At 31.0% G+C, this 13,167-nt stretch overlaps 1 protein-coding gene across 2 annotated transcripts; it reads right to left on the minus strand.

The window, feature by feature from the left end:
- Positions 1–1,628: 1,628 nt before the first annotated feature.
- LOC130797772 (uncharacterized) lies at positions 1,629–6,700 on the minus strand. Of its 2 annotated transcripts, XM_057660517.1 has the most exons (4): positions 6,361–6,700; positions 4,441–4,556; positions 2,994–3,543; positions 1,629–2,180 (listed from the first exon to the last, which is right to left on the minus strand). In XM_057660517.1, the coding sequence occupies exons 3-4, from the start codon at positions 3,490–3,492 to the stop codon at positions 1,837–1,839; spliced, it is 843 nt and encodes a 280-aa protein (XP_057516500.1). In that variant the 5' UTR covers positions 3,493–3,543; positions 4,441–4,556; positions 6,361–6,700; the 3' UTR covers positions 1,629–1,836. The 2 variants fall into 2 exon arrangements, with proteins under 2 accessions (XP_057516500.1, XP_057516501.1); XM_057660518.1 differs by lacking the exon at positions 4,441–4,556.
- Positions 6,701–13,167: the final 6,467 nt, after the last annotated feature.

The raw sequence follows: 13,167 nt of genomic DNA on the forward strand, positions 1-13,167 counted from the left end.
TGTTATTATAATTGTTATGATTAAAACATAAATAAGGCTGTTTAGCAAGAATTTCAAGGGTTTGAAATAGAATAACATGTTTTTTTTTTTTGTTAAGAACAAATGGATTATGATTTATGAATGAGATGAAGAATGGGGAGAAATCAAAAAGGGATTAAAGGAAAGAAGAATGAGAATTGACCTAAAGAGTTAAGAAATGGTCATGAAATTTGGATTGTGTTACATCCTATTAGGTGTGAGCAAGCCGGCTATTAGGATTATTTTTTCTAATACTTGTTATCATCTTGTTGGTTGGTAAGTATTTAAACTTAATTGTTAGCCATGAATTAGTACTGTCAATCATTAAATAATGATTAATAATGATGATTCATTTTTATAAAAGATATATCTAAAGGAAGGTATGATATATATATATATATATATATATATATATATATATATATATATATATATATATATATATATATATATATATATATTCTAGATCATGATAAAGTAAAGATAGTTTTCATAATACTATGACATTGTATAAAGTATTGATTTTTTAAAATGGTTGTTAATAAAAAAAGAAATTTATACTCAAATAAAATAGGAAAAGTTATCAAAAATAAACAAATATTATTTGCTCAGATGAAAATAAATCTAATTCTTGTTTGTATTTAAATAAATTCACCTATTCGACATAATCACTTGTACATTGTAGTCTGTACAGTGTATAAAAAATAAAAATTTCTATTAAAGTTAAAACTCCCATAAAAGATAGGGTTTAATTTACTAAAAAGTGTTGATAATTCCAAATTCATGTATCAATTGAAATATTTTATATCAACCAAACAAGAAAAATAATTTTATACGAATTTGATAAAAAAAAAATTAAAAAAAAATAAAAATAAAAAGTACCTTCAAGGAAAATATAAATTTTCATTCGAATATACATCCTTCATCAACCAAAGGAGTTCTAGTTTATAACGCAAATAGCTAAAAAGAAAACTCCTCGCAAAAAACTTCTGTTCCCAAACACCCCACAAAATTATTTGTTTTGAGACAATCATACTCTGTAGCAATCATATATTCTTAACGGTTCAAAATACCTAGTCCTTCCCTGTGAACTTCATTTAGTTTGACACATCAATAAACTTATTTAAACTTTAATACAAAATTTAACTTGACTATATTTTTATTACGACACATAAATTTAGACAGAGAAAATATATTGTTTCTAGATAAGATAAATAACATGTACTATTCATTTTTAAAAAACAAAATGAAAACATAAAAGATTCATTTCACTTTCCTTTGCATATGTGAGATTTTCTAACCTTACCCTCAAGGAAAAAATGTAAAGCTAGTAAAACCCACAAAGTAAATAATCTTGACTACTACATAAAGAGTATTTTTTATAATTGTTGATTTTCACATGCTTTCTCTGGTTTGTAATAGATGCTATAGGACTATAACTATTATTTATCAACTGATCTTATATGACATATACTTTTTTATGTATAACGTAATATATAATCAAATGAAATCTTATTTGATTTGTGATAACACATATTTCCATAATATTAATTTTTAGAAATTTTTATCATATAGTAATATTAAAGATATTAAAGATTAAAATTGTGCATTAGATAGCATTAAAAATAAAAATGTAGCAACTATTTAAACCAGAAGAAGTATTATAAAGCCAAAAAAAATTTCATTAAGGCTGCTATTCCTATTTAGCATGGTGTTCCCAAGAAGACATGTACAACTTTGGTCTTTGGATACCAAAAGCCAGAAAAAATCTAGCAAGTTAAAACTACACTGCTACAGATCATATTCATATATGCCTCATTAGCCTTTCTCTACAAGGCCACAAAGGTGTTCCAGATTTTTGGCAAGATCTCCAAGGCATGCTACAAGCTTGTCTGCTTTACGTCTCGCCTTTTCGATCTTAAATCCTTCGTCGTCTCTTAAATAAGTGAAGTCTTCATTAATATATTCATCATCATTTTCTGCAAGGATGGCATTGATCAGTTCTGCATTCTCCGCAAGTTTTGCAGCTAGGATTTGGTCCATGCCTTCAACAATGAGATCCTCTGGTTTCACATTTTCCGATTCTAAAAAAGGTCGTTTCCATTCTGCAATCAACCGTTTATGAGGGACTGACCGACGCTTTCGCTTTTTGGGTTTTGGACCTAAAACAAAATGAGCGAGCTTAACTTGAGAGACACCCAACAGGCCAACACCACTCAAGAGGGAAACTTAAACATCAGATGTATATTGTAATAGCAGAAAACAAATGGAAAATTTTCAACAAAATGTAATGGAGACTCGAAACCGGAGACTTATGAGATGGGAAATAATTATTAGATTGCAGGCCACAGGGTGCCTTGGTTGGGTCGAATTGAATCCCCTCGCAGCCCACAATATGGTATGAATACTACAATTCTACAAGGTACAAAAGAGAAGACAACAAAGTGCCAAAAAACAGAACACTAAGCTGTAGCTGTCAAAAGGGTCAATCAAGCAGTGTTACATAAGTTAATTTCGATTCAATTGTAAATAACTGAAAAGTTAGTGTTCTGAAGTCAATGTTGGTCCATTAATGTCCGCCAGTTTTATTAGTTCCGCTGCTCCGGTCAGGATAATTTCAAGTTCAGGTCGTAAGATCAAGCTCCAAGGCCAGTACTTCGGGAAGTCAACTCATTTTTAGACAAGGATTCTATGTGTGAGGGTTCTTCATTTCACCTTGACACGATGGTGTGCAACATTAGTACCCAAATTCAAGAAATTAGCATGGATTTACCGGCAGAGTGCAGGACAGTAGGTGGAGACAAGATTGTTACGACCTTGTTAGAACTCAAAACCAGGCATTTACTAACAAATTTGAATTGAAGAGAAAAAAGGTCAAAATACGTTATCGGATGCATTGCATGTCAAGAAAATTCTAATTTTGCAGTGAAAGAAGTCCTGAGCCCAATTACATCTAGTAAAGAAATACATATTACCAGGCTCCTCAGCATTAAGCATATCAACATCTGCAGATTCAGGATCACATTCGGGGTCTGTATCAGTCCTATCTGGTGCCTTTGTAAAATCCTCAATTGCCTTATATAGGTCTTTGTCAAAATCCGAAGGAAGGCCAGCCTCTATTCTACTTTCACTTCCGAGCGACCAGTAAGAGTCAGTCACAGAACTTAATGTCCACTCCTTGACAAGATGGTAATCAGCAAGCAAAGACTGCCACTTTCTGCGGCACTGGTTTGCATTTCTTACTACTCCCAGTGCCGTACAAGTTTCGGCAACTATGGTCCATTTCTGATGAGTTGACAGTGCATTTTGGCATTCTCCTTCGACAGCTGCAACTTCATTCACAAGAATGAGCATATCTTGTACAGTCCACACAGCTGCCTCTTGTAAATGTGATCTAGTGCATCGAGAACGAGAAGTTGGTTCTGCTGGTTGATCAACACTAGCTTCCATCATTGTCTCTTCTATGTAGTTCATGAAATAATACTATGCACTCCTGCTTTGTCCTTTTTAATTTAATTCAGGCACCTAACGCAATGCATCACAAGTTATCAGTAAATGCAAGATAAAAGTGAGATTTTTTCAAAGTAATGTGCGGGCCATAGTGCCAAACAAAGGTTACATCGTATTGTATTGGCCAGGTCATAAATATTTTTAAATGGAACGGATTCTTTTGTTCATTAAGTAGACTCCAATTTTCAGGGATTTAGGCTTTGGTATTGTTGTTATACCAAACAGACACTCTCCACATCATAAAAGTGTAACGAAACCATAGTTTAGTCTCATACTCAAGGGCCAATATTTAGCAATACGCTACCTGCATCACCCTCGTTTGCATCACCATGGTCGTTACCACAATACTGATCTAAACTAAGTCATTGAACTATGGTGGGGCCTCACTTGGACTTTCTCGCCTAGGAAATGATTTTCCGCAAGAGAGGGGTGGCAGTTCGCAAGGCTCAAACTCGTGACCTTCAAGTTACAAACTCAAAATTCACCCATCTACATTAACGAGGCATTAGGTTATTGGTTTTAAAAAATGATAACGGAAATGAGTTTATGTTTTAGTTTTCATAAAATGTGTTAAGTTATTTTCATGGTAGTAAAGTTCTCACACTCAAACATGAGATTTTTTCTAAAATTTTTCATTACCACCTAATGTCAGATTTTCAGGTAGTATTTGATGGAAATGAATTTTATGAAGAAAGAGGATGATCAAAGTAGAACAGTGGATACTGGACACTGACACAACCATAATTTGCTTTTGTCTTTTCTATAGTTGTCCTAAACAATCCTTAGCATTGGCCTTTCCCGCCGAAAGCCAAGCTTCAATCTCTTTTTTTATGGCCCTTTGCATTCAAATAGATTCTGGAAATTTATTTAGCAGTTTACAGTTATGATTTAGAGAAAATGCACCATAATTACCAGCTAGCTCTCTATAAATGGCTGCTCAAGCAAATTGAATCAAACCCACATATTGATCTTGACACAGCGAAAGCAACAATTCTCCAATGAGCATAATGTATAACCAAACAATAGCACTGCAAGCAAACAAAGTCAACAAGGCATCAACACAAGATGAAGCAGAAAGGTTGGCTATTAGACTATGGCATTCAGAAGTTGGGATACAGATGTAGATCATGGAGGGGATTAGGAAGAACTGGTGGTAGGTTCAACAAAAGGAGAGAGGAAATGCACATAATGAAAAGAAAGCAAGAGAAAAGAAACAATAAAATGGCTATTATCTTGAATTATTCAGATTAGGCAAAAATATAAGCTCCGTTCTTGTCAAGCTTTTTCTTCAAGCACGTCCTCTTACCACAACAATTGAAAAGGTACTTCAAAGAACCAGATTTTACGAGGTGCTACTTTACAGATTTTCCTTTTGATGATCCTAATGAAGATTTTAAGATAAAAAAGAGCTTCCAACTTTTTAAGGATCGATGTAACAATTATTACCCTATAATAGTCCCACCTAGATCTTCAAAGAGAAATAGAATGTTGACATCTAATGGAGATGTAATCAAATTAATGGACATCAGAATGTAGGTATGTAAAAAATAAAAAATACTGAAAAATAAACTAGGGAAAGAAATCTAAGGGATTCAAGGATTCTTAATAAATGAATCCACCAAAATTATGTTGAAACTTAACCTTACAAGTGTCACATGAATGGCTAGGAGCCTACAACGAATGCAAATTATTCATTCAAAGTATTCCAACAACTAAAACCTCCGAAGATATAAGATGAACAGTATCTCTAGGCTGAGCAAGTTCAGGTTAGCTCACGACAATACAAATCCAAGCAAAGGAAGATCCGGGATTGAGAAACATTAGTAGCACTAACTATTTTTCTAAATACCAAAGACTGAAAATTCAGCAAAATTCCGTTTGTAAAATGAGCAGTCTAAGATTTTCCATTACTCCAAAAATGGAAGAGTGTATATCTCAAAAAATCAAATTAAACTTAATCAAATTTCAATTCTAAAACTATAAATAGGATGGAATATTTCCCGTAAGAATGTATATTTCAAGGATTGCACTCATTAAGAGTTAATGTTGGGCTCCTACAAGCACTAAAAACTATTGAAATCTAATTCAGTTTGCTATATGATAAAAGAACTTCTGGTCAATTCAAAACCATTTTCTTTCAACAAATAGAGATTCAATTCTTATACATTAATAAACGCTCACAGCCAATTCAGAATTTGACATTTTGATATATACCAAATCGATCCAAGGATCTCACTGACCGCAACATCCTTATCTTCTTCGATAACCGTATGGTATGCCGTCTTTCATCCTACCCTAATCCTCGATCACAAGGGGAATATACTAGGTATAATGATGATAGTGATTTCAATATATACTAAAAAAAATTTAAGCGGAAAATACTAGGTACGATGATGATGATATTTCAATATATACTAGACGACAAATTTCCTATTCATCATATAAATCAAACCTTACTTTTACTACAGTAAAACTAATAATACTGCTAAGTGCTAATGTGCCTAGCGCCCTAGCCTAACTGCTTCACAAGTCGTCAACCCAAACCCAAAAATCTAACCGTATCCATATCCCTATGCCCCATTAATCCACCACACGGCCAATCAAAAGCAAGCTTATCGATAAAAGTAATCCCCAGGTAATGCGACCAGATAACACAGTAATGAAAAACCAGCTTTGAAAGCAAACATCATTCTTTATAATTATTTCAAGAATCAACATTTTACACAATCATCAAACACTAAGCAGTAAGCAGTAATCATGTTCATCAAACTAATAAAAATCCAATACACAATTGAGTTAGAGATGAAAAGTGAAGCATTATTATTTGATTACCATGAGCCTTGAGGAAGCAGCAGCGTTCGCTGCCCAGAAGTGGAATGAAGACGCAGGATCTGGTAAAGGAAGCAGTATCATTTGGTAATCAAATGATTAACTACCAAGTTTTGAGAATGAAGGGCGCATCAGCAAAGAAGAAGCCACAGGAAGCAGCCACGGTAGTCAGTGGCCAGTGAGGCGCCAACGCAGTGACGGCGGGGATAATTGGCCGTTTGGGATTGTAATCCCGAGTGTTTTGGGATGAAGAAACAAGATTAAGGTTAAAGTTAGGGATGACGAGCAGAGCGCGATTTATAAGTATTAAAGAGGGATAAATAGTAACAATTATAGTAGAGGTGTTCATGGGCGGGCTTGGGCGGGTATACCCGCGGGTATTTGCCATAAAATCTACCCGCGGGCAAAAATTTACAAAACCGCGCCCGCATTTGCGGACATAATTTTTTGTCGCTACCCGCCCATTTTTTAAGCGGGCGGTACCCGCGGGTAGGCGGGTATTTATTACATAAATATCAAAAATATAATTGAAAATATAAAGTTGGGTTACTGGAATCTGGAGGAGTACCGCCGGGAAGCTTTAATGGAGATTGGAGATTGGAGATTGGAGATTGGAGAATGGAGAATGGAATTGGAAATGTGAAGAAATGAAGAGGGCAAGAGGCAAGACGGCGTACTGGAAAAGAGGGCAAGAGACAAGTGAAATTTTAGGGTTACTGGAAAAGTGAAAGTGAAGTGACATTAAAAGAGGCGCTTAGCCGCTTACTTCCTTTTTATTTTTTTCTTTTTTTTTTCTCTTTTCGGTTACTTAAAATTTAAAAATTAAATTGATTATTAAATATTTAATATATATTAAAGTAAGCGGGCGGGCGGGTATACCCGCGGGTATTTTTTACGTGTCGCTACCCGCCCAATTAGCTTGGCGGGCGGGTATTACCCGCCCAAACTTAAATTTTTTTTAAAAAAAGCTGTCCATGCCCGCCCGTTTTTCGAGCCGGGCAAACCGGGCCTGGCGGGTAGCCCGCCTATGAACAGCTCTAAATTATAGGAGTATAAAACTAGTATAAAACTCGTGTATACACGGATTTTTTAACGTAAATATCTAAAAAAAAAAAATTAAATTTTTAGAACAACAAGGGAATTTATATTAACTTTATAAGTTTAATTTTTTAATTTAAAGTGTAATATATATAATTGATTGAATCCAAATTCAAGTATATCCTCTCCTCTTCAGGAAAAAGTGATAATATATATTTTACTGACCTTATCAATAATTTCGTTTGTTGGTGCTAGTATTGCCCTCTCTTTAATGTACGCACTAAGATTATTTTGTTTAACATAATTACAAGTGAAGTATGTAGAAATAGTGTTGAAATTAATTTAAAAGATTCTATGCAAATAATATTGTGATTTATTTTATTTAGTACATTATTAAATATATAAAACTGTGATTTTGTTTAGTGATTTGTTTCATCTAAGTAAATATAAATTTTCTTTAAATGCAATTTTGTCTCAACCAATAAATAATTATTACCCAGTAAATATAAATTTTCCAAATTCAAGATTATGTAGTATATCAATTAGAAAAACAATCTCTGCAAATTTGTTTCAACCAATAAATTAACCGTTACCCAATAAATGCAATTTTGCCTCAGCAAATAACAAATATGGCAACCATCTATTAAAACTGAAAATTAATTATACTACAAAATTAAAATTTTGTTTAAGATAATCAAAGTTTTTGTGTTTTGAAATGCTAATAATATTATTCTAAAAGACTTCATGCAAATTATATCGTGGTTTATAGGTATTAAAGAGGGATAAATAGTGACTATATTAAATGATAATTATAAAATCATATTATAACTAGTTTAGAAGCCCGTCCAATGCACGGAGTTTAGTATAGAGACATAAATAAATAAACTCTTTAGAGATTAATGCAAGAAAAAAACTCTTTTGTTTAAGAAAAGTATGTAAATATTAAATTGATACATTTAACAAACCTCTAAGAAGTCATTATTTGTTATTTTTCAACTCTTTTTATTAATATTTATGATTATGATGAAACTTTAAATTTAAATATTTTTCAAAACTTTAAATTTATTTATGATTTTTATTTAGATATAAAGAATTAATGTAATAATATTTACTTAACCTAATTTAACTCTAAATTTATGTAGGTAAATATATTGTCACGCAATAAATTATAGTCCTATCAAATTAATACCGCCATGTGTTATTTTTCAATTCTTTTATTAGTATTTATGATTTATGATTATGATTATGATTTTGATAACATTATAAACTCCTAAATATGATATCAGTTTTAAAAACAAATCCCTAAGTATGACAAGAATACATGTTATATTGACAATTATTCTCTAGAGTTTATTATTTAGGTATATGCTGTTATAAGATCTTTAGAATAAGTAGTCCTTTTTTTTAAAAAAAAAAACCTGCTTAAAATGATGTGTTGATTTTGGCAATCAGTTATCTAATTAATTGAAACATAATAATGTGTTAACTATTAAAATAATGACATTTGGCAAAGCTCTCATGAGCTACTATTTGTCATTTTACAGCAAAATTATTAAATAGTATGATTATAAAATTATAAAGGAAAATTTCATGTGATGACTCTGAGTTTTTTGCTTTTTCACAAAATGTTTTTTAAATCCGCGTTGTGACATGGGGCTTCCACGTTTTCCATCTGCTAAACAAAATGTTATGTTTTTGGTTAAATTAACTACTCATTTTGATTGGATTTTGAAATATGTGGTTAATTATGTTAACATATTAAAAAAATGTATCATCACTTTAGTTAAAAATAGCGTAAAATTAACAAAATGTCATTACGTTAGTTAAAAATAGCGTAAAGTTAACAAAAAAAAAAATTTTTTTTGTCTACCACGTGGAAAAGTTGAAAGGTCAAGCTCACCACGTGAATTAAAAAAAAATTTGGTCTACCACGTGGAAAAGTTGAAAGTTCAAGGTTACCACATGAAATTTTCCAAATATAAAATAGTTGTTATTGCATTATTGTTACAATGCATTAAATGTATCATTTATATTTTTAATTATTAATAATAAAAAATTATGAAAAAATAAAATTAATAATCTATAGTTAAAACGAATCAAACAAGATCTAGTATGGTTATGTTACAACTTATAATTTAAGAATAAAATACAATTTAAGAATATTTGATGAATAGTGTCAGTAGTCAAATGAAACACATAGATAAATAAGAGGTAGTATAATAATTAGTATTAGGTGGTAAAGAAAAATAGTAAAAGAAGAAAATAGTTATAGAAATTAAAATTAGTATAAGAGAGTATTTATTTTTCATTTTGTTTACTTCAAAAAAAACTTTCACTTTATTCCATCTAGCTTTTATTTTGTTTCCCAAGTAATATCGGATAATATATTTTTATAATTTTTTTGCTATTTTCATTTATAAGAAAAAACTTTAACTTTAATTTTGTTTTCTACGCAACAAGAGACAAAATTTGTTTTGATACTTTGTTCTGCTTCTTGTCTTTTATAATAAATCATAAGACTCAGCTTGTAATTTGTTTTCTAAGGAAAGTGGGAAAATTTTATAAAAAAAAATATTAGACTTTTCTTTTGTTCCTCATGCCATTTGGGAAAATTTTGTTTTGTTATTATGCATTTATCTTTTTTCAATTTTTTTATTGCTCTTGTTGTTTTTCTATAGAGAAAGTTTATGTATAGTATTTTAATTTCATCAATTACGACTATATATAATATTGAATTAATTATTTTTTATTTAAAATAACTCTAATTTTAATCATTTATAGTTAGACTTAGTGTCTAATCCATTAAAAGATTATCTAATAGTTTAATTTAATTAATTTAAAGTTCCATTGTAATTAATAATTCAAAAAGTATATACGCTTAATGAATTATTTTGATTAATCTCATTCAATCAAGTTTATTGTAATCAATATCATTTAGGGCATAATTACAAGTCTATATTAGACAATAACGTAATATAAAATCTAACATAACTAGTTTAGAATATTCAATATAACTATTCATTTTATTTTACTAAGTGTAAGTTCACAATAGTTTAATAGATTGTTTTATTTGTTTTATTCACTCTAATAAACTAAGTTTTAATTATTGAACATAGAAATATAATCGACTTATATTTTATCATCTTATTAGTTAGTCTCATAGAGTAATACTTATTTTTGTGAATTAAATTTTATAAATACATAGTTTTATTTATATAGAGCTAATAATTAGTGGTCAATGTTTATTTAACTATTTTTAATCAAATTTGATGAAAAATAATAGAATATAAATTGTGATTTAATGTTAAACAAGTAAAAGTAACAAAGTAATAATCTCCAATTGATTTGCACTATAAATATTTTCTTGAAAGTATAGAGCATCTGATCAATTAGAAAAGCACTAGCAACTTTAATCTGATATTGACTCGATCAGTAATAACCTATAGTCGAATTTGTGATACCCCAAATTGAACTTTAAAAAGGATTGATAGACTACTCATATCAATAAGGTGCATCTTTTTTTCTAGAGAGCCCATTTGCTAAAAACTCCACAGTTAAGCGTGCTTAGTGGAGAGTAATTTTATGATGGGTAACCTCCTGGGAAGTTTTCCTAGGTGCGCATGAGTGAGGCCAAAGTGCACTGGAAAGCCTTGTGTTGGTCTGTGGGGCTAGTCCACAGTCTCCATAAGTAATCACCGGTGGTCCAACGGGCCGGAGTGTCACAAAATTCTTCTCGAAATAAAGCCTAAATCTCACATCTGCTCGGTTAAATTAAACTAATAATTAACAAATGACAACCTGAGACCGATTGTCACTCAATTTGAACTTCAATGGACACCAAATCGGTAAAAAATCAATGACTTGAATAACTGATCTTCAACCAAACCATAACTAACTGACCTAACTCGATTGTGACCCGTAGCAACACGTATCCGAAAAGCAATTGATCCGAAAAAAAATGAACTTAATGACACCCATTCGAAACTGATCCGGTAATCTGAATGAACACCTTTAAATGTGAGAATCAGTGTCTCTTGACTCAATTAGAGAGTAAGTACTACTTTTCTCAAAAAATTTTAAATGCAATTTTCACTTAGTTCTTCCATTTCTGCTGTCTACCTGTAATATATAAAAAAAAATAATTTTATAACATGTCAAATTGCTAGAGGTGAGCAAAATAGACTTGAAGAACCAATATTCACCCGATCTTGTATAAAAATTTGAAAAAATATTACCTATTTTAAAATAAAGCCCAAACTAAGCATTGAAAAATTTTAATTACCAAAATAAATGTCTACTAGTCCAAAGCTAAGGTTTGGGTTCTATTCAATATTAGTAACAACGAACAAACAACGTTGGCAAAGAAAAAGTCAAATAATCAACTACCCTTTGTTCGTTGGTAGTAACAACGAACAAAGAAAACATGGTCAAACTATCTGTTGTGGGTTTTCAAACTAGTTATTTATTGTTTGTCGTTAATAACAGTGAACAAGGGTTTTATAAATACACCCCATATTGGCTAGTTTTATTCTATTGAAACATGTGCTATTTATTTTAATTAATAATATTAATCAATCTTTTTATAGTACAATTAGGATGGAGGTCAAAGAATCATTCAATTGAAGAGCAATGTCATTGTGGTTAAGAAGTTGAATATGATTGGGATTGGAGCGACTTTGATCATGGTCGTCAGTTTGATACTTTTCCATTTTACTTTGACGAAGGATTAGGGTGCACCTACTTTAGGTGGGTTGATCCAAATGACACCCGATGACAGAAAGACATTATTATTAAGCTCGATAAAGAGAAAAGGAGCTTAAAAATGAGGTACTTTGTAACACCCCTAATTTTTATAAATATAAAATATTAAATACAATAAGACTACATAATATCCTATAGCAGCGATAAGTAAAAAATAGGGTGTCCGCCACACTCATAAAGTGTAAGGCGTCAAACAATCGTTTAAAACTAATATAGTTTAAGAAAAATAAATGTTCTAACACTATTTTTCTTAAAAAATATACTCATGATGTGTGATCTACGTCGCCCAACCCTCATGCATTAAACACGTCAAATAACTTGTCATTATCTGTGGAAAACAAAAATACAAAACATGAGCTACAACTCAGTGAATAATTATTGTAACGTATCAAACCGTTTATACTTGATAACGTTTGAAAATAATTTATTTTTAGTTGTCATTTGGAATCCACAAAATCGTAAAATATTTTTATATTTGGTATATATAAATCAAAATATACTTAGATAGTATAAAACACTTAAATTGTCACGCTTTGAAAATTATTCACATTCTCTTTGTGACTCCTCCTAAAAAGCCAATCTACCAAACACCTTAGGGAGGTAATTTATCTTTGACAATATAAACATATGCCACATTTAGGTGCACTAAGAATTGACCTACCCTACACGGTCCGTGGCAAAACATTTTATAAACAACACACGTAAGTCGAAAGAAAAAAAAAAATCAAAACACACATTGGTTTGTAAAATAGGCTATTCGTTTTCCATTGAAGTTCATCTTTTGAGATGTAAATGTAGCTGAAAGCCATTGGTAATGCAAACTCACTGGTCCAGTGATCACCAACACATTAACACAACTATATTCTTGTATATAACAATTCTAATAAATGGAGGAGTAAAATGCCATTGAAACGATATTGAAAACTTAATACTAAAACCAGTTATGGAGTTTACTTGAAAAGAAAGTTAGACATAACTACTCACCTCGTAACAGAGACTACATACTTTCTC

This window comes from Amaranthus tricolor, chromosome 13 (assembly GCF_026212465.1).
Source record: "Amaranthus tricolor cultivar Red isolate AtriRed21 chromosome 13, ASM2621246v1, whole genome shotgun sequence".
Lineage (NCBI taxonomy): Eukaryota > Viridiplantae > Streptophyta > Magnoliopsida > Caryophyllales > Amaranthaceae > Amaranthus > Amaranthus tricolor.

Bases quoted from the DNA above. Each gene is read 5' to 3' on its own strand.
- LOC130797772 (XM_057660518.1), bottom strand. From the start codon at position 3,492: ATGAACTACATAGAAGAGACAATGATGGAAGCTAGTGTTGATCAACCA. The intron at 2,181-2,993 runs GTAATATGTATT...ATTTTGTTTTAG, and splicing joins GCTTAATGCTGAGGAGCCTG to GTCCAAAACCCAAAAAGCGA.